The 26,777-nt window shown below is 35.1% G+C and overlaps 1 protein-coding gene across 1 annotated transcript in view; it reads right to left on the minus strand.

Moving 5' to 3' along the window:
- The window catches only part of LOC100368010 (uncharacterized), a 59,176-nt gene that overhangs the window by 10,459 nt on the left and 21,940 nt on the right, over positions 1-26,777 (minus strand). Inside the window, exon 3 of the mRNA XM_002741927.4 lies at positions 5,350-5,479. Within this exon, the coding sequence (XP_002741973.2) occupies positions 5,350-5,479 (130 nt within the window). The remainder of the gene's footprint in view (positions 1-5,349; positions 5,480-26,777) is intronic.

Raw genomic sequence — 26,777 nt, forward strand, 5'->3', positions numbered from 1 at the left:
TAGCTGTTCGGTTGTATCTGTGTTTCCATAGATAAACGCTTTACTGGTGTTTTCGCTTAATTACATTTATTTGTAACGCCAGAAAAAAAGTATTGCTTTCCCCCCTAGTTCACATCACAGACATTTAGAACGAATTATCAACCCTCGGGCTTTTTCATCCCAAATTGTGTCAACTTGTTCCTACAACTGCACATGGTAGTCCATTGTATTACTGCACTGTATTAATTTTGATCAGTGATATTTCGATAGTATATTCTAATTTTCTTTGGTCTTTATCTTTAAAAAGATTTGTGTAAACAATCTAATTTTGTATTTTATTAGTTCCAAGATAAACCTCTCATCAGTTTCAGCGAGCTGATGACTACATTGGTTTACGCTGTTATTTAACTGACTCACATACTCCCTATCGTAGTATTGTATTTCTGTCACCCAGAGGAATTTTGCCAAGCAGACACATTTCTAAATTGCTTTTTATATTATTCTTGGTTATTATTAGCATTTCTTACGTGAAATCTCGGTATGCAGGTACCCAAACTAACTGAAATGTCGCAGCATAAGTGTGGCGTATAGTGTATACACCACGCTTTAAACATTACTATAACACAAATAGACAGTTCAAGTGTTCAATATCACCTTCGTATTCAGGAATATTACCAATTATTATTATTTATATAACAATTAGACTGAATAGAGTAATCCATAATGTGACGGATGAAAAATGTAATAAACATATAACAATGCCTGGAATCTTATAGTAGAGACTAAATTGACAACAACGAGTCAATATATAACATTTCTTTACCCAAATATTGGCAATTCTCATCTCATATTATGTGTACTAGAATAGTACTATTTATAGACACTATTCAGGGTATAAACCGATAATCGCGTCATTCATGCTTCATTCAAACAATTTGGGCAAAGGTTTAAATACGCAAATATGTAATCAATATTATTTTACATGCTATCCTGGTATTGGAACAGAATTCTTCTAATATGCGTTCTAGTATTATTGCTCTTAGCTGTGTTAATCAGTCACTGTCAAATTCAATGTATTTTACTAAGACGATGGCACGATATGTTTTACCGTCTGATATTATAACCTTTACAAAACACGTACCATCGCTCAGAGTTTAATCCATGGCAACCGAATCAACGAGGAACACCACTGACTTGTCAGTCCTGCTCTGTATTTGATAATCAATAAAAACGACTTGACCTGCAAGTCTGTAAAATGAGAACATTTCTGATTGAGATCGTATTCCTTTCGATGACGATTTTGTCATTTTCATTTATTATGTTTTGCCTTTCATGTCAATTTTCTGATGAGCTTCTTCCCGAATCGCCTGGACTTACCTAATCATTTGCGTTTACTGATCGTGTACTTGTTACTCTAAAATTTGTTGGGCGAAATATAACTACCATTATTTTGAGAGACAGAGCTAACCTTGCGAAACGCATTATGTAGTGTAAGAAGACTTAAAACTTAAACATAATCGATAGAGGACTCCCGGCCTTCGACTATATTAAAGGACTCTCAATGTAAACATACAAATGCATAACAAATGTTGTTCATGTGCGGGTGTATCCGCTCTTAGAATTTCCACGCCACGATAGTTAAAACTCATGATAGTAATAACACTTAAGATTAACAGGATTTAAATTTACGATTTTTAGTTCTGTCTCGTTTTTACACTCAGAAGCGAGTTAATGATATCATATTTAATGGAACGACGTTTGAATCACGTACATGTGTTTACCATGCTGTATGGCGTATTCAATCCACGTCTGCCAAATAAAAAGTTTGATCATATCAGCATCATAATCAATTGCGTATGTTTGCATTTAACTGACGTCATCTATCAATCACATTGTCCGCAGGTTGATAAACGCAATGACGTAGAATACCTATCGAAATCGTCTGTGTGATCGTGGCCTTTCTTGTAAATTGCCTTGAGGTTATTATTGGTTACGTAATAAATACATACAATGGCGTAACGTATTACTGGTGGACAATAGATGGTTAAACATTCAACTAGTTGTTTTATTTTCAATTTCATGCATGCGACAGTATGTTATATAAACGGACGGTGTTTATCAGTTGCTGTACTCTGTAAACCAACCCATTATTTCAGATCCGAGTAGTAATCCTAATCGGCAGAGAATAACGGTTAAAAAATTCAAGCCTAGTGATGGTTGCTGGGCAACGTTTTTGAAAATCTATGTCGTTTTCATTATGATGTTGATTGCAGGAAATTACAGACCTGTTGGTTATACAAATTTAGCATGGACATAATGACATTTCCGTGTAGTTTCTGAGGTTACGTTTGAGTGTATTAATTTTGCTTTTGGATGAATATGCGAATAGACTTACGAGCGTATCGCAAATTACGCCTATGAGCATTAAAATCAACCAACATATTTGCATTAAATATAGTTTCATCAGCGATGTGTTAAGGTTCTACTGTTAGAATCTATAACGAAAACACATTTGGAGTTCCCATTCGAGACAGACCGACGTGTAAACAAACCGTCAATTTCATTTACAAGAAAACAGAGTAATTGCTGCCGCTTTCTCGGAGCATAATATCATTATTTGTACACACACTTGTATAGTGCGAGTGATTTGTTGACTACGAAAAGACATTAGAAGAGTCCCTAAGTATCAATATTCCGAATAATAATACACTGATTTCCAATTTGGCGGAAGAGCTCAAATGTTCATAACTTCAGAAGGTATAGTAGGCACAAAATAATGTTAACAGAATGATTAATTTGGTTATCATGGTAATTGTTAAACCTGTACTCATGGAGTTCATATCATACTGGGCAATTCTTGTAAAAATGTTAATCGTGAAAAAAACACATCCACGATTTATCGCAATTTGGGGCCTGCATGATTTCCCTTAACACTCTGGCACGATCAATCATTTCATTGGCAACCAAGTAGATTAACCACACAAGTATAATGTTTGCTTTGTCAGTTGGTTGTATACGACACATTTATGGTACTAGGAGCTGAATCAGTTAAAGAAATGAAGATGAAACTAGTAAATTCTCTTCGCATTTATATGACTTGTTGAATTTGTTGTCTAATATATTTTTGGGGAATTTTGTCAATAATTGCATTTATATATGACAGGAAGCTTTGCATAGCGAGTCATTCTATACCATGATGAATGTGTTGTTAACGGTCAATAAATAATGATTCGTCGAAATGGTCAATAATTCACAAAATGGATGTGAACAAATGAGAAAATAATTACTAATTTTTATCAATCAAAATGGGAATAGGCAAAGACTTTTCCAAACCTGCATCGCAAGATTATTCATAAGTAATCAGAATTATCAACTATTTGTTTGAAACATCGCTGTAAACGCGGTCTGCTGATTGATTAACATATTCTATCTATCATTGTTGAGATAAATAATTACATGATTTTTTTTCGTTTACTAGTTTTGTGCCGCGGATATTTAATGCATAACCCAAAAGACAATTTGGAATACGGCCACCATTGGCGCCATAAGTGAGTTTAATCATTTGTGTCTAGTATCATGAAGAGTTGTTTCACAAAATAATCGTCGAATCACGCTTATAACGGAGACTCTTGCGCTTAATTGAAAGTGGAGTAATTGAACGTGCACCGTGTTGAACATACAGCTTCCTAATTGCGTTCTTCCCGCTAGGTTAATTAATTACATAAGGGTCACGAATGACCTTGATGACTCATCAATATAATTACATTATATCACATGTCGTGTCTGCGCAATCGTAGTCTGTTTTCACTGCCGACGCCGTGTCATAACTGTAAGCAGGTTTTTGGTTAATTAATTTAACAATAGAACGTAGAGATGACGTAGAGATGAAGTGCTTTAGTGAATGAGCGCTCAAGATTTAGGAATAACGCCGACAAATATTTATCGTAATTTGTTGACACTTAAATAGTTATAATAATATATAAAAATATAAATGCATGATTGAAATGGTTCTAACGAACTTCGTAAAAGTTTAGGTTGTCGAAGCGTAACAGACTTTAATAAATGATTTTTTCAATTTAGAGTAAAATACATTGGGTATTTATCACGGAAGTCACATGAACGCAGCATCACGGCTAATAGATTGCGATCAGGGAGATGTGTGTCATCCGGAAACGGTTCCTAGGGAAACAAGCATGAAAAAGTACTTTCCGCTGCCGGGTCTGGAAGAATATGTGTAGTAAGGTATTTTAATATTGGGCGTATAACGTATGGAAATGAAGCGGCTACTGTACATGCAAATAAACGAAACGCTTAGCTTAGCTTGCAAAATGAGAGATTTCATTTTTAATGATCATGAACATAATTTACACACGCCGAAAAAATGCCGACGATTATTTCCGTGTGTATAATGGCAGATACACGTTCATGACCCATCTACTGACATTTAAAAATAGTCAACAATGATATTTCTTTGCCAATTCTTTTTTTTAATCACAAAACAATCCGGTAAGAATATTTTAACATATTATACATTTACGTTTGGTACATTAGCACGCACTTCATAATCGGTATCGGAACTTGAAGAGATGAAAACTCTCATAAGACGTTATATCGCTCGTAAAATTACAGGCTGGTGGACATTTGTCTGATCCATGCATAGTGTGCCATTATCACGATTGTTGAATTTAGGCAAGTCTCAAAGTAGCCAGAAAAAAAAGCATCAATGAATACCATTGCTTTGGGGAAAATGTCGGACAATTTAATATGTCGCATTCGCAGGTTCAAATAAACGTATGATAAGGTTTAATAAAGCAACATCTCCAGAGATCGCAATATAAGCTTCGATGTTAAGTTTGATTGAAGAATGTGATCAGCACACAGCAAACGGGAAAATAATTGAATAATTAAAACTACTAAAATACTTCCGAGGTTGAATTCGTCATCTCAAAACGTATTAAAGTAAACGTATTAAAAGTATTAAAGTAGATAATATATTCGATAATTTATGTGGCGCTTAAGGGGTATTTATGTTTTTTGCTAGAATCGGAATGAGGTTGACATTGAACGAGCAATTTGAAAAATATATGACCCAAAAAATCGATCAACTGAATAGATAATTAGAGCAGAAACATGACATCTACATTAATACTGTACATTGTTCAATACTAAACTTGTTCTTATGTTCTATTATGTGTGCATTAACGGAATGTCAATATAGGGTCATATAGGGTACGATACTTAGAGTCCGAATGTATAATATTCCACTGAGAAGAACGTGGGACTTAATCTGGGTAAAGTCATTCAAGGATACTAAAATATTGGGTTGTTACATATTGGTTTTTTGTTCTTATAAAATAAATTCTCACTCACGGTAGTGTGTCTGCACAACAATGATAACCTTCTTCCGGCGAGTAACAGCAATACTGGTCAACTTCACGATCGCCTTCGGCTGGACAGGACTCAATTGGATACTCAAGAGGACACGTATTCGCCAAGGTGTCTAGGATAAAACAAAACACCGTAATAATTAGCCAGCAAGTAGTTTCGTGTATACCACAAAGTCAGACAACGCTTTTGCACTATTACGAATTCGCGTATATAGTGCTGAACTATCTGCGATTTCAGTCTAACCGCTTATTTCAATTCTATATTTTGAATTTATTTGTTGGTATTTGGTATGATTGTCAGCGATCTGCCTAAAGTCCTTGAGAGTATGGATTAATTTTGACGAGTGATGTATTTTATCCAGCAGTATGTTGTTTACGGGCGTAGAGAGTCAAATTAACTTTTATAATCCCCAAACGTCAGGTCGAGTTTATGGCGTTATGTTAATATGACATATGCCCAAGCCCGTTTCAATCTAAAACAATATATCAGTTTTTGCAGTAATTTTCTGTAACACGCGGCAAATCTAATCAACATCATTTATTTATTTGGCATGGAAATATTGGATTAGCAAACACGTGTCGTTAGCTTTCCGCCAAGATATTCGCCTCAAGAAATATAAAAATATATATTCCATATAGATATAAAGAAAAATGATCATGTCGCACTTAGCATGCATTAGGATTAAAAACATGTTCAAAACATTTTACAGAACGACGATGCAACTAGCCGCCTCCACGTCGAACACGTGCCGATTACTGCTTGACGCCGGGGTACCACTTCATGGAAGGTGTTCGACATTACTGGGATAAAGTGGGTTATCTGAAAATGCCCATGTAATCGTCCGAGGTGTAATTTGTGTCTTTTTGTTGGCGATGATAAGCGTATTTGTGATGTGGTGATGTGACGGCCAGTAATATATTCAGCAAATATGGGGTTCCACATTGTAACAAATACAAAACAGCGTTATCAGGCGGTTTCACTAAATTTTAACTATAGAGAACATCAGGTTATGAATATGTTCTAAAATAGCATTTGTGTCACATGCAACTAAAATCGATCCAGCAGTGTTGGGGAGAAGACCATAAGCGAATTAACCATAATTTCAACTCATTTATATGCGTGTCGATTATTACATGTTCTATTTGAAGGTTGTTCTGTTCTTTCGATCACTATCATCTTGCTAGCTTTTCATATGTAACTGATATCGCTGAACACTTTAGAGCTATTTTGAATAGTCACTCCGGTCAACAATCACCATGTAACTTTGGTGGCTAAATAACATTGTTAATCAGGTTCGAAAATATAGCAATTTCCCTACACTAGACGGTATTGCAAGTTTGATAAAAACATGATACATACTGAGAAATATATATTTTAATGATTTATCGCTACTGACATCGCTGCTGCTGATCTTAATAATACATAGTGTCTAGCATTAGATAAATCGCTTCGCTTGGGGATGCAACGTCAAATACCGTGGAAACGGCATTATTACATTGGCAATTATCGTTATTCATTGTACAATTGGACCGCATTTAAAAAGGTTTGACAGTCGATCGACTGATGGATGAATAAACATTTTAGCATAAAATCAATGCTACGGTGTGCGTCAGCATTACATACATAGCACGTTGAATGCGTTATTACATTACTAAATGCGTAAACTAAATGCGTTTCAGGAAGAATAATAAGTCTGTTGAATTGCGTGATAAATCAATGCACATTTCATCCTTGTTCGTGGCTACATTCAATGTGAATGGAAAATACGTACTTTAGCACGGAGTTTCAATAATAAAAGTCCGGCGATTATTCCCAACGCCCTAGTATGTAACACAATCGAGTATATATATTTGTTTTTCATTCGTTTCAGATTTTGATTTAAGGAATGCGATATCAATATTCCTTCTTGACAATTCTAAGCGGCATATCACAGAGTGAAAAAATCTCATCCTTTTTTAGAAGATTAAATGGAAACGGTAATTTATAGCAGAATGCATCCAAGCCCACTCGTTGCGGCGATAAATGTTTTAGTTCACCGATATATCAGGAACGGTATGTCGATATCTATCCCCGCTGTGCTAAATAGCTAGCTCAGACTAAATTAGTAACGCCCAGGGCAATTGGCTTTAGCTCGTTGATGAACAGTGACTTCCGAAGTCAAATTACGGTCACATGATGCGTTTACAGGAATTGTATATAGAAGTTCATTTAAAAAGTGGGGGAAAAAAAGACATTATTGTTGAATTTCAAGGACACGATTCATTTGAATTCACATTAGAGGCAACTCATAGTAATTTTTCAGAATCAAGGTAGAATTATTAATTCATTTTCAGTTTGTTTTTTTGTTTTTTTTTAACAAGGATATTCATTCCTCTGACGTGTACGATTGATACATCTAACGGTTCACATTATGATTTGCTGTGTTCCACGTCTGATCAGCACTACGCCAAATGACAACACAGTCAGGAAGACAAGTTTAAATATTCAATATGGCGCAATGCACGAAACAGGGCGAAAACGTTTGTATTGGAGACACTAAGAATGAAGCCTTCTTGGAACCTGTTCACTGTTCATTGATCTGTCTTTCATATTCAAGGAAGTGTGTTCGACACTGACAGCAATGCATTCTCGTGAAATATAGCCTAATGAAAAATCCAAAAGGTTGGGTAATTCAATCCAGTTATGGAGAGGATCTGATTACATTGAACCTATTCCTTGTAACTGTCCTGGTTATTGCTTTTGTATCATTACCGCCATGTCAGAGCGTATACCATGTCAGAGAGTATTGCACGTAGACAGTATAGTGTTTACGGTAGACAATCGCATATTGAGCAATCAATATTCTTATACGGTGTTGATTATCCTCGTTCTAACAACCAGTAACAATGCACATGTGCGTGTGAAACAGCCTCTCGAAATGCTGACACATCTCCTGTCTAGACCGGGTCCAAATTAATGTCAAATTGGATGCAATTATCCAATTGTGAATGAAAGAATACAAATACACATACGTACTAGTTGAATTACATTTCCTTTAAAATCAAATATACCATGAACTTTGTAAATCAGCATAAAGTGCACAGCATAGTGCATTGGTGTAATTATCCAATTGTGAATGAAAGAATACAAAGACGCATACGTACTAGTTGAATTACATTTCCTTTAAAATCAAATATACCATGAACTTTGTAAATCAGCATAAAGTACACAGCATAGTGCATAGCGCAAAGTGAATAGTACCTGCCATTATTAGGCATGTCATTGCATTCGAGTGTTCGGGCTATTGATTTAGAGACAAGCAAGCGAGAGATTACATGACATTATGACTAGACGACATCACGAGTGAAAATAACTTTCGTACACCACGAACGTTAGGATGAAGTAATTGCGTTCTGTTATTATTACATTTGTTCCGAGAATTTGCGAAAATCGCCAGGAAAATAGTATCCACTTCATTAGAGACAGGGACGGGGCAGTGGCCTTTTTTTAAAAACTCGGTTCAGGGATTGGTTTATTCGGCATTCAACTCTTTGTATATGCAAATATTACCAGATTCGCTTTTTTGCCCTGCTTGCCATGAGTTAGCAACAAAGACGCTGACCGACAAATGCAGTAAATGGAGCCAATTTTTTTCTCAAAATAAAGCGATACAATACATTTCTTGATTATTTCTTTTAGAAAAAAGCATTACGCACCGGAACCCATTTACGTCATAATATAAAAATAACATGGCAGTCAAGTATAAATGTCACCACGGTATCTCGAGTGACTGAATCAGTGTTAATATGGATATGTGCGTAAACCAACATTTTGGGCCTACCACTCACACGTGTAAATGGAAGTTTATATGTTTTCGTAAGAAGTTAAAGATTTTTCCGAAGAGAACTATTGACCCAGTTGTTGATTTCATGCACTTGATTCACGTGTCGACAACATAGTTTGTGCAGCGTGTATTACGAGATTTGCATTTGAGTAAAAATGTTAAACTGGACGATCAGTTGTTAAGGAATCTCGAACGGACCAGTGAGGGGACTTAATTCGAATTCCTCTCAAAACGTGTATTTGTATTTCATTAGTGTTTCTCGTCATTTATGTTATTTTATATTATACGCCACCAGGATCTTGTAAATTTTATAAGGCATGACATCGACATCCCACATAATGTATGACAACCAGTAAATTTATAACACTGGAGGGTGAAGGGGATTTAAGAATGTCAGAGGTCGTTACTAAAATTATTCCTACGGAGTATGTGTAAAGTCGGGAGGGTTTTATGGTGGCTAAGCAATTGCAACGGTTTGAATTATAGCACCCGTGAGTCATACGTGCGTCGTGGTCGTTTTTTTTTTGTGTCGCTCTGCAATGAACCTAATCAAGTGCAACGGAAATCCACGTCGTCAGCATCAATAAATTGTATCTGAGAGGAAACCTGATTGAATGCAGCTGAAATAATAAAGAAGATAACTGCCTCCATATATTGGATGGATACAAGTTGCCAATTCACCAAAGATAGTGGTTAACTATCCAAATAAAAATTTTGTGTGATGCACTTGTAAAATCACAAAGTAGTACTTAATACAAATTCCATCCAAGAGAATTAAACTTGACAAACAACAAAATGAGTGGAATGTTTCAAATGAAGTACAACGAAATCTGATAAAACTGTGTTATCTTTGATGCTAGGCTAGAAATTACGCAGTATGAATAAGTTAATGATCATTATACTCGATAGCAGTTGCAAGGACGTAAAGATTACGCATACAATTGCATTGATGTTCTATGCCATGCACTCAATCACACACATAACTCCGTCTATCAGCTACCAAACACATACATTAGTACACATACACTCAAATCACATTGCTTTCTAAGCAATCGGTTGAAACTCAGCTGTTCTTCTAACACGTATAAGTGTACTTCCCATTCAAGCTTAATTTCTCTGGTAATACTCAAGAATTGACCATTTCAAGTAATGAGCGGCGAACAACATCAACAACCCGCATGAAATATGACAAGTCACCAGATCTAATATATCTAATCTATTGTTCCAAATACTAATTTTGTGAACGAGTTCAGACTAGTAAAAACAAAACAAGATATGCAAGGAATTATTTGAGTGGTATTTCTAGTTCACTGCTGACATAATCGTGTTTCCATTGTTCCCAAGTAATTAAAATTGCAATTCAATTGGTTGGAATAAAACTCCTCAAAGAAGATTTAGCTTGCAGAGAAATGATCTTTAACTTACGTCTGGTTTCTAAATAATACTTTATTGATATCTGTGGCACCAGCGTGTGAGTGGTTTCTTCGCGCTTACTGCGATACAGTAGAGTTCAAAACGATTGAAGGGCCTAGATATATTCTTCTAATATGTAAAGACGTATATATATATATATATATATATATATATATATATATTTAATTATATGCAGAAACTGTTTCATATACGTTAATACAGATTGTTTTTATCATTACATGGTTTGAAAACGCACCTGCCGCACCTTGGCTCGCGGAAATGAGAGTGAATATGTACTCTTGAACTTGGGCACAATGTTTGCTTACTACACTAAGACTACTTGTTAAAAACCAAGTAAAGTACCTAGAAGGCACATGGTCAATAGCACTATGCACGATGTCACCATGACAGTTTTGTACAAATGTTAACAATTGTTACCAATCAACTATGAATTTTGCCAAACACACGAACCCTATTCTGGGCAAGTGTTCCACAGATTCAACAGGTATATACATGCAATCGCTTACTCATTTTGTTAGAGTCATCTGTCAAGATATTCAAACAATCGCTATGTTAATCACATATAATAACATTCTTTTAATGAAATGACTACCTGAGCTGATGCATATTAGCTTTAGATTATTATTACTTACTACCAATACAAAATGTATGGTTATTTCCAAGTACCATTATTTCATCAAAATGATTCCATTGAAAGTGTAAATTCCTTTTTTCACTCAAACACGTCGGATCGCTGATTCACTCGCATCCACGTCAATGCAGTGGATAGAGTAAGTTGTTTGCACAGGTTCTTAGATTTTGTACAAGATTGTACATGGCAACGCAGTAGAATGAATATGTAACTTAAAATAGCAATTTCACCAAATTGATTCATTGATGTGATGCACTTAGATCAAAGAAGTTGAGTGGCAAGAATTGACTTTTAAATGTAATGTTACTGTTCAATTAGTATGATCATACACACTTAGTTATGCGTGTATTGTTCACAATAACTGTCCAGCTCTTGCATTTAGTTTGACAGGGATAGTCCATGAAAGCTTTTTATCTTCTTTAAAACTAGGATCAGCCATTTATTCATCATTGTATTTACACAGTTCACAGTGCTCGATATTACACAGTGGTATTATGATTGGATCAGGCAACCTATTTTAAACCATACCTGCAATACGTATACCTACAAGCATAGTACACATCCTGTAGCTTATATACATCACAATGTGTTTCCTCGCCTAATACATTGTTAATACCTTTGTGTTATTACTTGTATGTTAGCTTAAAACATCTCAGTGTTTTATTCTTGTATTACAAGTTGATAATGGGTCTTTCTGTTCTTCTGTAATGAAAATGGATGTTTTGTAAGCTATCAAGTATTTCCATAACTACACAACCAGTCGTAGATTAGGCTTTCCATACATAGTCATCTCGGGCATAAAATATGCACGCAGATGCGTTTGTTAAATCATGCAAATATATGCTCCATAACATCGTGTTATTACGAGACGTAGCAATGTATATGGAAGCGCTGAAAGAATCCACGATGAATTAATCAAATTGATGGTAATAGATTATCGAATAAACAATATTCAGACAATTTAAAATAAATCAAGGCATTATCTCGGAGTACTTCTGGTGTGCGTGTCGGAGTCGGAATGAAATATTTATTTATTATGAGAATATTATGTTTAGTTTTCAAAGCAAGTATAAAATATCAAGCGACCGAGCGCCTCATGCAGCGTATGATCCCCATTATGAGCAAATAAACAGAATGATATGAACTTATGTTTTAAGGCTGATTGTTATTTTATTCATTAAAATATAAATCAAAAAATAACTTTGATTAAATAGTGCCGTTTACTTTCATACTCATAAATATTTATTAAAACAATTTGCATGTGATGAATATTAAATAAAATAATTCATGCCCTTATATTGTGATAGATGATGTTTGGTATCACTTCTTTTCACTATAAGGAATCGATTGCATCGCTTTCGTGAAAGTGCCAATATAAACATAATACCACCATGGGATTTTTTTTCACTTAAATATATGGAAATATATTTGTTTTGTTTACCATGCTTGACGTCTTTCCACAATGAAAAATAATTCTTCATCAAATGAAATATGGATTTCCAATCCAATCAACGACGGAAATTTATGCGAACGCGAAGCGAACTAATTGTCAATTAGGATCAATTTCACACTTGAGGATAAAGCACAAAATACTGTAATCTGACTGTGTAAATCTTAATTTATCATATTGAATAGCGCAATAATAATTTACGGATCATATTAAAAGCAAGCGTATTTCATTACTTGTTCTCACCGTGAATCGTGGAAGCAGCTTTTAAAAGTAATTCGATTTTTTTCACGCATATGTTAACAATATTGATGTGTGAAGCCCATTTAGAAAATGACATGGAGCGCATTACCGGGAGATTTCTATTATTGCGGTCAAATTATGGCTTGTTCTAATAAAGAGTATGCCACGTTCCAATACCTTATTGAGTATAACATACCTCATGCGGTTTTCTCAAAATTCGCTTCATTTTGTCTACATTTTTACACTGCACAATTAATGATAAAGTGGTCAATAACTCTACAGTGGGAAACACTCTTTTTGCAGGCGAGCAGGTTCCCATATTAAATGCCATATGGCTAAACAATAATTTAACTCGATATAATTAGCATGATCGTTGAACATATTAGTACAAAGTGATTCTCTCAACAACAAAAGTATAATGCAGTTTGGGAAGGAAAATTGACGTAATAAACCGGAACAAAACGCAAATGCAATTACTGTCCTGAGGAGTTTCAATGTTATATATGGCTTCCTATATTCAAACGATTCGATGTTTAAAGTGCCAATTATTTTAAAAGAACCTTCATCCCATTAGTGCTAAGTAGGCATTCTGCTGTGCCATTTATGAATTATGGTTCTCAATAGTAAACATAGACGAATATGCGCGACAAAATCAGTAGTTAGCTGGAGCGCTGGGCAACAAACGATATATATATATATTCACCATTGTAGAACTCGCCAATATGACGACAACTTAGTTTTCTTGTCGCAGCTGTGTAACTTAATCTAAATCTTTGCGCACGCCGGACGTTATGGTATCACATGATCGTGCTCATTCTAGCCGAACCAACGTTGTTAACACTCGAAACCTAACCCAATAACCATACTTATTTTGTAGTTACGTTTTTACATAGTATTTCTAAACCGTGGGGTAATTCAAAAAAACTTACATAATCGTGAAAACTACCGAATATTAATATTCCGCAGCGAATTGTAGAAGCTTTTGTTGAAAGGGCATATGCAAACACTTCATTAACAATAATGTCACTTAGTTTTCAATATGTTATTCGATATTTCCAAATTGTTATTCGCTACAGTCACTCGTAGAAGTACGTAAATATGATTAATGAATGTTGTCATACGTGTGCACTAGCCTCGTAATTCAAATCAAACAACCCCATCACCTAATACACACAAATATATTACTTCTACATAGTTACAACCCAAGTGCCTGGATTGTGGACTTCATACAAATTCAAGCCTGAAAAGGATAATTCTGTTTAGAAGAAAATGTCTTCGACTGTGCTAGTTGCAGCATATGCGCGAGATACAATGATTTCCGTTTCCCTGTTAGTTAAATTTTTATGCATCTTGTTATACATTACCATGGAAACAAACTAAGTTTTACGATATCCATTAATCGACATTATTCAATGTGTTTTGCTACAATTATATACGATATTTCGCAAATGCTGCAGGGGTTTCCATGGTTTTCGGCTCAACGCTGGCATGAATTCCTAACAAGAAGTAAGCTTTTAAGCGGATTAAATTGTTGTTTCTGATTCCTAGAAAATGCGTGGGCGGACCCAACATATTTTGCTGATGGACTTACAATAATGGGGTAATTGTATTAAACAAGTATGTACACAGCTACGGTAGACCAATATTACTGCAACACGGCAAGTGATTTAGTTGATATTGCCCGGGTACTGGGAGTTATCTACTTATTGCCCGCGCACAGCAATCTACTTGTCACGCGTGGATTTATCAAGTTTAGAAACCCATTGCAGTCGTTACGGTAGTACGCCATATTGTGGTCAAGGTTTTAGTTCCATCTTCAAGTATTATCAATACCCACAGTATCCATATGGGTAAGTGTGGCGTAGAAGTTTTTGCGTCTACCGTGGCCGTGAGTTCAAATCCCGTCAAACAAACTACCCAGTGTTCTTTAAATTCTGCTTATAAATGAAAGTACTATTCTCCTGTTCTCAAAATAAACATGTTATAAAAGACTATGAGATTTACAGGCGTTTGTTTATTTTGTCTGTGTGTCACGGTATCGACGTATTTTCGTGACAGCATCAGAAGGGGACAATGCCACAATGACTAAACAATTATAGTTTAGGAAAGGTAGAGATTCGGTTGCCAGGGTAACTGCATTTTGGAATGATTCTTCAGTGATAACTCAAACGATTTTTTAATGACAATTGTCAAGAGAGGATGTATTTCAAACAAGAAACAACTGATTAGATGTATAGAGAAATCTAGTTCCATATGTTATAAGACATGTATTATATATACATGCTAGGGTATAGGCTATATACGTACTGTCCATCTTCGGTGGAGAGTCGATCACTATGATTATCTACATAGGCCGCAAGTTAATTATAACACATGTGTACATGGTATGTGGACATTCCGAACCACATTTCTAATAGTATAATGTGTATTTTGAAATCCTTTTGATACTTGCATATTGATGAGCGTATGATATGAAAATACTAATTGTGACAACAACGGACTGTGAGACATGTAATTTGCATATAGCATTATAATTGGTCAAAACAATAAATATTCATATTCGAGCCAAAGAAGGCAAATAATAAATGTAGTTGGTATTTTAATTATGTCGAGAAAATAATTATAGAATCTGGTAGCAGGATATCTAAATAGTTCCGATTAAAAAGGTTAAGGCCAGGTACTTAACAACTCACAAATACAACAGAGAAAGGGATGTGAACGAGAACGAAACATGATCTACATGGTATACAGGCCAAACGATATATTAGATAAACTGTCAAGCATATTATCTCATGCATGCATGTCTTGCTTGTCATGTTTTGTCTAATATATCATTTAGCAATAAGGCGTTATATAAATTAGGACCAGTATCTATTAAATGTATTACACTACCCAAAACTGTGAGAGAAATCTTCATATAACCGAAGCTTGCAGTTAATGATTGTTTTGTCATCTCCAATTCGGGAGTTTGCTTTTTTTCACTCCAAATCGTGTGGTTATTAGAATGTCGCGCGGCAAAAACTACAGTGCGGCGTACAACAATATGTCACATCAATCTCGGAGTGCAAGAACTCTTAAAGGAGATATTTATCATATATTCAAAGTGTTTATTGACAATCCGCCGACCCCGCCACCGACCTGGTTATGTTTGTTGATGATATTGTTTCGAATGTCGCGATTATCGAGTTTTCCGAACCTATCCATACTTGGATTTTTAATATTTTGCATATCGTTATCCAAATTCAGCAGCCAGTACGATGTGTTTGCATGGGTCAACCGACGTGCAGACGCCATTAGAAGAATTTGCATAAACGGAAGGGTATATTGTAATTTATTCCATTTCACGTGACTGGCTCTCCTCCAATCGATTTGGGAGATCTATATTCAATTAATATATGTGTGATCAGGAAGAATCATTTATTGATTATACAAAATTGATATACAAATATTTGATAAAATTATGTAAATTTATACGCGTTATTCTGCTCTTTTGTTCTGAAATAGCATATTTGGAACGTATATAGTTACATGGTTTCTCCTGACTCCATCATGGCATTTTATGTTTTTGATAAGTTGCGATCACCAGCATCAACCAAGATTGTAGTTTATCCTTTATTGCTTCTAAGTTATAGTGTTCATTTTTAAACCAGATAATTAGCGAAACACACGCGGTTATTATATATTGAATTTTGAGGCATTCATAGTTGATAAAATTAACTTAGACGAGGCCGCTTGAAATAGTAAAAACGGGCAAGGACGTATGTAAGATGTATTCCTTATGTTATTATAGTAGGAAATAATGAACAACAAACATGAGCAAATACATACATGATTCTCCGGTACTATCTGCTTGTGAAAAACATTTTTTTTTTTTTTTTAAAAAAAGAAAAATATGTTTATTTAAATAAGTACTTATGGTAACATGCATAGCTTTCATTATAGCCTAATTGACTCGGGTTGTAGAAAATAGTTTTAATTAACATAATTGAAATTGATTCCCAGGAGAGCCATGTGAATTACATTATGCGACTCCAAAGTCCATATTGACCGACCTTAGAAAGAATATTACTTCAAAAGCTATTAACCTCAAAATGTTTTGAGAGTGTTTCATTTAAATAATGATGGAGCAAACATACTTGAAATCGCAATTACATTTTAGCTACTCCATGGCGAGTAGAAATACAAATGAATCAGCAACATGAGTTTAAAACAAGAACAGTCTTTCCCTGGAACGTGTTTGTAATTTTCACACAAGATACACATTTCAGACACATGGTAAACATTGAATACATATTATCAACTGATGAACGTAAATGTTATACAGAATCCAGGCATTTTGTACGCCATCACACGTGTCAACGGAAATTTGAAATAGATATTTTCTGTCAATGAAATCGGACATCAAATACATATATGCAGTTGTTCTCCTCCTCATACAATACTATTCAAACTGACATATCATGCAGAAATAAATATGCCGACTACATCTCAATCTGATTTAATATTTATTAATAAAATACTTGAATTGTTTAAAAAACGTATAACATTCGTAACGTATAACATCGCCTTTCACAACTCCGTGCAAGATTATTGAGGTAATTTAAAAAATATTCAGAAACCCGAGGAAAAACCAAAATTATAGCATTATGTAGTGCTTCGGTGAATTAATTACATAGTAATCTGAACAGTTTGTACACTCATTCTTTCGATTCAAGTTAATAACGAAGACAGCAATGTGCTTTTCCGGGTTGATTGTAAAGTGAACAAATTACTGGGTGAATGACGCAGTACTATCACGAATTATAGAAGATACAATTTCCGGATAATTGTATCACTTATTGCAAATTCGAGCTACCATCATCTTGAGTTGTTTTATACTAGACTGTTAGGAGAGTGGATCTAAATTTAACGTACTTGCATGATTCGCATAATATTCCTTTCTAATTCAGGGTGAAAGTAACATCATGGAAAGCCCACAAAGATTTGCCGTCATGTGTTGCAAAATGTGCAAGCTGTTAAGGCAACTATTAATTTTAATTGCATGTTACTAGGCTTAAGTGCAATTTCATGGTGGTGCAATGGCAATTGATATGACAAAATACACGATAAACATAGCGTTTGAAAAGTCATCAACTTTATCACAATTTGTGGGGGTGGGATAGTTGTGATATACACTAGTATAATTATAATACTAATACTCAAATGGCCGCCAAGGCCTTATTGAGAGCGCGCCACGAGACTTGTTTTTGCAACTAAAATTGTCCAGTTTCTGTCATCATTGAGCCTCCGTCTAGCTGACATGTATAAAAACGGACAAGATGGCGACAGGAAATGAGCAAAGTCACGTTTCTCTCGCTTTCATTAAAGAATTAAAGAATATGGTTAACTGAGTCAGTGGATAAAATGATTTGTCAAGTTTATTGCATTTCAATATTGATATTGAGATTATATAGGAATCAGATATAACACTAAATAATAATTGAAGTTATTAAGTGGTTGCCTTGCCTATTGCCATCATGGCAGTGGTACCCATTCATTATGGGCATACACACACAATACTGTCTGATGTGCAATGATTACAGCGTATCAGAATACAGACACCATGTATAGAAAACAAATTGTTTCATGTCATTTGCATTTAAAACACTACTTCAATTCATTTGCTCATTTCCATGCACAGGTGAGTGATCTTCTATTTTTCACATTTGCTTGTATTTTCCACGCGATAACTGTCAGTTATTACACGAATAAATCGAATGACTATCTTTAGCTAAACATGTCAGTCTGTTTGTGTCAATATTAACAAGTGAGTTGTATTAAAAGTGTGGATACCTAAATAAAAGAATAAAATGAATGCGATGCTCGGGCTTAGCTGAGCTAAAAGAAAACCAATAAAACTGCCTGAACAGTTAATGACTTAATGGTCGTACTTTTTTAATTGAGCTATTAATCGGGTTTGTGTTGTGACACTCGTATGGAATTAATTTCATGACACGGATTGTTGATTACGAGATAAAAAAACATAAATTACACAGCGGAATCATGCTGGGTGTACACTGTTACGTAACGAATGCTAACGTATATAATGAGACACTCAAAATCTCTAATATATGCACGTTTTAAATGTCCTTCTTTACTGATTTTATTTACTGACTTACATATATAAATACGCATTGTGACAAGTTGTAGTATAGCAGTATACAGAGCAGTTATCCTTGTATATACCCAATGCGAGTCTGCCTTTAAACGATGATCATCGGATCAGCGACGCGCAAACTATATTTACATCGATTAACGTAAGACAGAGGAAATATTATATGCTACTATGTTAGGAGCATGTATATCGAATTTAAAAATTGTCGCTATACCAACACTCGCAGTTGGAATACACTGTGAAACAAGCGATTTATTTAAAGTGCGATTCTTTCAAGTAGACAGTTAAACAACTAACACTTAACATTCGTCGTGAAACTTAGTGTATCTCGTGTCTCATCCATAAATAGCCAAGTTTATGTTTTATCACGGACAGCATACTGATATCAGATTGCATGACCGAAGACAAACGGGCGCTATGCCTATTACATGTATGTGTAAATCACAATGAAACACAGTGTTTGGTTGAGTAATCCACACCGTGGCAAATCCTGTTAACTGATAACCACGTAATGAGAATACTATTAATTGAGAGTTTTATGAGTCCCGTTACTTTACAGCTAAAGAGAAAAGAAGATCGTAAAATAAAAGAAGCGGAAATTACATCGCACCTGTAGAACACCATACGAAAATAGTGTGTTAAAGTAATTCCAATCACCATATATTCAGAATACCCATATTGAACCCACGATCTTTGCGAATCTTATCTAAAGTTTAAATATTATCTTTGTATGATTGAGCAATTAGAAAATACTCGAATATGAAATGCAATAACATGCACAACATAACATGCCTTCGAGATATGCTTCTACTGGTTTATCCAAGCCTTTGAGAGTTCCGCGATTTTTATGAGTATCGAATGTATATGGAGGTTATAACATGCTCGTATAATTGCATTGGATAGCATGAAATAATTTGATCATGCATGTGGTGTACGAATGTATTTAGGGGAGGATCCGTCGGTGTTGTTGTTATCTTACCGCTGCAATGCAAAATTGTCCATGTTATAATAATCACATTGCATGACTTCCCGAGAATAAGCTGGGGACACTCGCAATCAATGTACTTTTATTACACACTTTAATGATCGAGGCTGATAAAAGTGACAAAGGAGGCCCTGGATTGTACCAGCGTTCTGCAAAACAACCATGACTTCGGGGTTGACTATTCCAATTAGAATGACTTCACAAAATGTTGAATTACGATGCAATTAATGCCTAAACTTCCCTAATTTCCCTATGGCACAACTCGCCTAGACACGCTCGAGTGACTTGGATGATTAAAAGAGTTTTTCGAAGGCGCAGATCGTGTTGTTTATGTAACTATAATATAACACATAACGCAAACTATTTTACATGTTGAAATCACACTGAACAATGTCATATGGAATATGTAACGCTACCTCCTGATAGTCACGTTGTCTACCTGCCAACGATCAACATTGGTGATTATAACACAAGCTTTGCAAAATTAGTACGGGTATAAGTGGCTGTTGCACATCGGTGATTATCTACTACATATGCCGATTTAGTTTTACGTTTTGAAACGCATATTCTTGTTTCATTGGCAATTATATTGGTCTTAACGAACTGGTTATTGTAATCGAACATGTGCATGCGTGTATTTTTCGCCATCGTATGCATCCTTTGTTAGGTTTCACTTTATAAATCATTGCTTTCTTATTAATATGATTCAACACGTTCACATATTTTATTTTTTATTTAGTCACAAATGTAGATTATGAACGCTTACAGGCGTATTTCAATACGATATTTCTCCCCGAGTATATAACAACAAGTTTCTAAACAAAACAAAAACACTGTCAGAAAGGAAAGTTGATATATATTACAATATTACAATTTTCAGTTCGTTTTTCAAGGTGGTCCGTTTAGGTTAATTTAAAACACAGAACATTTACACTGCTAGATTCTTCACTGATTTGAAAATGTGTTTGTTTGTTCTTTTTTATTCGTATATAGTGTTTAGCAAGATTTAAAAGAAAGATTGTACCTGATAAATAATTGAACGTATATAGATATAAATCTCTCAACGTCGTAGGGAACATCACTGACCTTATGCAAGAATTCAGAATACATATCCTTTGGCGAAACTGTTGGAAATTTATATTACGTATGATTTACTAAAGTCACTACGCGTGCTATCAAAGTAGTCCAAACTATGGAATGGCGTTATAAGCTCATTACAGTCGGCTTGTTTATCGTAACTCACAAATGTATTTCCTCAATGATATATACAACTATTCGATCAGAGTAGGGTTAATCGGTGATGACTTCACAGCGCTATCATTTTCTATAGAATGGTGAAAAACCGATATTATGCGCAATATTGGATTGTATTTTGTGATATTTATAGTAGGTTGGATAGTGAGCAGTGTGAAACTGAGTAACTGAAATAATCGATTGTAATTTGAGTTAGTGTAGTAAGTGGAAGGATCGTAATTGCGAAAACAATCAGGAATCACATGTTGACCAGGCAACACAGAAGATTCCGATAATAAACGGCAGCTTGCTTGGAACTCGAATGCGCAGCGTGTTGCTTTTAGGCATTTACCATTTTACATTAACGGAAAAGGATGTACAGTTACAAGCCCACGCAAATAACTTTTTTTTTTCAGTTGATGTAATGTTACGAGCGACACTGTGTCTGCACGCGTTAAACACGTAATGAGATTCAGAGATGCACACATACCCTCGTTTATGCTCACCGCTATATTCACATTATTGAGACTCACTACTTGGAATGATCGTGCAATTCCCGCAGCATGAACTCTTTTATAACATTATGGAAGAAAGTCTACTGAAAATCTAAACGACCTTAGTTATGAATACATTTCTTATTACGTTAAGTATGTTTTCCTTTCATATTTGCAATAATCAAGTTATTATATATAATATTTCAGAAATGTTATCGATGGTAATGTCTGTTGACAATGATGTTCGTTTTTGTTATGGTTTGCTCTATTGTATAACAAATCGTGGACGTAAATATATGGTAAAATACACATTGTTAAGCATTTAATCTGTTAACGCTCGAAGCAATCAAAGTTTTAAATTAACAGACGATTGTCGAAACCATTATACAGTGAGTTATCCCAAATGTCGCGTTTAGTAATCGTCACGTAAACACTTAAGTGATTTTGTTTTTTGTTTTTTTGGCAAGTTAAATTAAATTTCGAAATATCACCAAGGTCAAATTATTATGGGTCGTTGATAATTTAAGTTGAGAACCCATTCTATATGTCCACGGATATTGCTTGGCGTGTAATCTACGTAATTGTCGTGTGTCGGCGGTATGCGTATTTTCATTTTTCGTAATGCATGTATATGCCAGTGAACAAAATCCACATACGGGAGTTATTACGTCATATGAGCACGACTTGTGGATTATGGGTGTATTGCGTGTTAGACTGTTACAGTCGCATGGAAACGGTGGTAAACGTGCTTCTATGGCAACAAATCTAAAACAAAACTCTGGGTCATCAAACACATATCTAACACGACGCAGTGGGTGAGACTATGGCGATCTAACATTCATCTAGTCCATCTCAAACAAAAGCGAGACACCAACTCTAATTTAATGACGTGTACACAGGCCAAAGATTGCTATGCATAACCAGTAATAAAAATATCGAATTATAGTCGATACATTAAATATTGTTTTTGTGAGTCTCATTTACGATTTTCACCTGAAGTCTAGACAGCTTTTAAACACGCTAGCATGTAACCATGGCGACCACGTTATTTTAATGACTAGTAACGTAATACATTCTAGTCTGTTCACTACCCTTTTTAGAGTACCTTGGCCACGAACAATTTATTTTCCTCTCACTGTGCTAATACTCGAAGTCTCGAGTGAATAGCTTTTGGTTTTAGTTAGACAGATGTTTGTCTAATAACACAAGAGTCATAAGCTATATAGGCAGTGGAGTGTGTTCTCTAATCATTACAAAGTTGTTTTTTTTCCACGGCAAATGGAATCTCGTGGCTATATAAAGATGGGGAAACGCTAATAAAAATATACGTCTTATCGTCTATCATGAAACGCACAAATAACTTTTGTTTGCTCATTGTTTGTTTTATATATATCGAATACGGTTGCCAATTGTTACAATTGTGCTCCATAAAACATACATTTACCAACTGTTTCTTCACAATAATATCTACGTGGTTACAATTCTCTGATAATTACACGTGAATGTGTGCACGAAATCTGGGCTGTGGACAGTAAATATAACCAATGGCATTGCCATCAAAGACATGTATTATTTGGTTTCATTTTGTACGCTAAAATGATGGTTATAAAAAACATCTCTCAATTTCTTTTATGTATGCATAAAACCATAGACTACAGAATGTTTCCTAGTCTATGATAAAATAGTAGAATTTATTTAGTTATTGAGTTTTAAAGAACTTCAAATATGAAATTTTGTATGCAAATCTGCCTTGCCCTACTGATGATGATTCGCGCGTATAGAACCGTTTGAAGTACGCATATATTATTGCCATCACGCATATTCGAGAAGGCTAGGCTGATTGAACGAGATGGAAAGGAATAAATTACAATAACCCAAGGTTCATGCAAATTTACTATAATTACGTCAGCGATACGAACTAAGCAAAGATAAATGCACAAACAAGCGGGGATGATATTAACATTTTAAGCACGGGTAAGTTGATTATTACGAATCAGAAATGTGTGCATAAAACCCTAAAATATCAACACCGATAGTTCACTATTATGGCGCGAGCAACTCACTGAATCGTGTACGTGCTACTATGTTTCGAACGTCGATAACATGGCAACACGCATGAGGCAAGCAATTGTATGTTAACAACATCAACTTGGAAATCGCCAGAAATTTTCAGAACACTTTTCGGTTCCTTGACGACAAATTTCAAAATAGAAGTACGATGTAGACAACGAAATGACTGGGACATGTCTAACATTCTTTTTTACTTTGAAACATTGCTTGGCACAATAGCACTCATTAATACTCATTTGTGCTTCGATGAATAATTAGTGGTCCGCTAAATGATTAATTGTCATAATCGTAGAGACACTCAATTTCAGTTTTCTCATTTTGGTGATAATTACAAGTACATGTGCAAAGTGTTTCGATTAAACAGTCGGGAATTCAAGCCACAACCTTCCCGACGCGAGGCGAATATGCCAACCTCTGTGTCATCGAACCATATTAAGTATGCTTATTTTTTGTCAACAGAGAATTTACAGATATGTCTGTTTATATTTTGTTCATGATATTTTACAACTGTAAATCGAAATATAGCTAAATTCAGTGGTTCATGGAACGTGTTTGACGAATGACGTAATTTTAATACGACCTATTTGAAAATCTTAACAAAATATATGCGTATTCGGGAACCTCGCGTTTAGATAAAAAAAAGAAAATCGATTGAATTCATATTTGTTTCGTTGTTTAAACCACACATCACATGAAATGAATTGTTGTTGTTTTTTCGCTTTTTGAATGTCACAAAAGTTTCACATAATAAATAATTTCGTTTGTTCTGCTGAATCAAACAAAATATCATTATTTCACGGTTATACCACTGTTGTTTCTAAGTATGTGTTAAACAGGGGTCACAAAATAAAAAATGATTTACGATACAGTAACAGCACGGGTATTGATTGTTTGGTTAATAATTGGAAAAAGGAATGCGAAACGCACGTATTTATTATACTATATTAACATAAAGGTCAACTTCCACGACGACATATAGGTGTTTGTTCATAAAGTGACTGTTAAAAATAATAAATGGTCTACTCAATATGTGAAATTAACACTTACACAAATTGTATATATGTTTAACTAGCTGAAAACAACCTCACAACTAAGTAACTCATGATTGGACATGTTCTACGCAGTCAAGTAATTGCGGTAATTGGCAAAATTTAATTAATATCCATATTTTAAAGATGGATTAGTAAAATTAGCTTCCGGGTTTAAAATAATTACAAACGAAGTACGGATAAAATTAGATGCGGATAATCATTATAGCGTTCAAGGACACACAGTACGTGTCTGTGTCACAGTGTGTAAGACGTTACACTAACTATATGCACTTGGCGTCATTCAATTACATCCCAAGACACTGTTATTCATCGTTAATACCATGTGGCGTTACGTCTTGTTCGATCGTGATACAAATTTAGCTAATTACTCAAAGCAGGACGATGACAACACACGTTAAAAACGCAAAGGCTCATGGGTAGACGCTTGTTTGTAAACAATGACACGATATGGCCATCTGACGCATGCGCAGGTACGACCCTCCCGCTTTGAGGATTAAAACTGCTTATGGACTCAGAAAATGTTAGCATACACCTCGATGTGTAGCGGAAGGAAATATATCAAATGTATTGACCGCAACATACACGCTACCACTGTTGTGAGAATTGGAAATGAATGCATTGGAGTTGAATTGCTATTGGCTTGAATATGTATTTGTTATTGAAAAGACAGTCATAATAGTATTTTGAACAATACATTCCTCATTACGTTAAAAGCATGTAGTGGTTTATTTGTATATACTCGTATTTACCGTCTCAATCATAGGGGAAATTATGTTATTATGTCGGAGACGCACACACAGTACAGAGTTCACGAAATGTCATTGTCGGTTATTTGTTTTTTTCCTTGAAATTCTAAAAATGTTATATCAGGGATTGAACTTCGCGATACTGTAGCAGTATATCGATGTTGGAATCAGTATGGTAGTTGCACTCATGTTCGACCTTTGACCGTGCATTCACCGCACATCATTTCCAATCATCGATCACCGACGATAAACCCATCATTTAAAAACGGTGTACACATGTATATATAGCCGGTAGCCAGCTGCAAACTTACAGAAAAGTCGGTGAGTACAATAAAAGAATTTCATCAGTTTTTCTCGTAAATGAAACGATTTTGACATATGATCCCGCACTAAACAAAATTACATTCCCTCAAGAAATGTATCTCGTTAAGTAAAGGAGGGAAATGGACACACTCGTTTTTGGTTTCAGTAATGGGCTAATCATCGTGATAACAGAAAAAAAGACAATGAAAACGTATCAGGGCTAATGACGACTTCGCTCGCAAAAATTATATCATGAATCTGCCTTATTTGCTTTCTGAGAAATAATTGCAATTAAATCCTTGCGGCCGTTCATATTAAAGTTGGTTTACTGGTGCCTGTATAAATGACATTATTTGTCGCTCAATGCCTGGGGAAATTATATGGTTTATTCCATTCTTCACGAAGCTTTGGTGATATCATATATTTTTGTCGTCCAGTCAAAAAAAAAAGCTTATATTTCGAATATTGTCTAGAGACTTGCGATCGTATATGCTGTCAAAGCCTGGTCTTACGTGGGACGTTTTACTCCCAACAGGATTCTGTTTAAAAATAGTAAGTTTAATAAATGTCTTGAACAATCGGTCTCAGAGTGATTCACCACAGCAGTATTTAATGTCAAGAAACACCCCAATTTAGTTGTATTCGTAGTTTTGAATCAACTAATATTGTTTCGACGTGGCAAAGAGGAGTTTTAAATATTTTGTCTATTGGCTTCTAAACTTGCACACGTTAACAGCCGTGCCTAAAACACGGTAGTGCACGGTGGCGTTTGTGAACGCTAACAACGGTTGTCGC

The sequence above is a fragment of the Saccoglossus kowalevskii genome, chromosome 21 (genome assembly GCF_978046115.1).
Source record: "Saccoglossus kowalevskii chromosome 21, keSacKowa6.1, whole genome shotgun sequence".
In the NCBI taxonomy this organism is placed as follows: domain Eukaryota; kingdom Metazoa; phylum Hemichordata; class Enteropneusta; family Harrimaniidae; genus Saccoglossus; species Saccoglossus kowalevskii.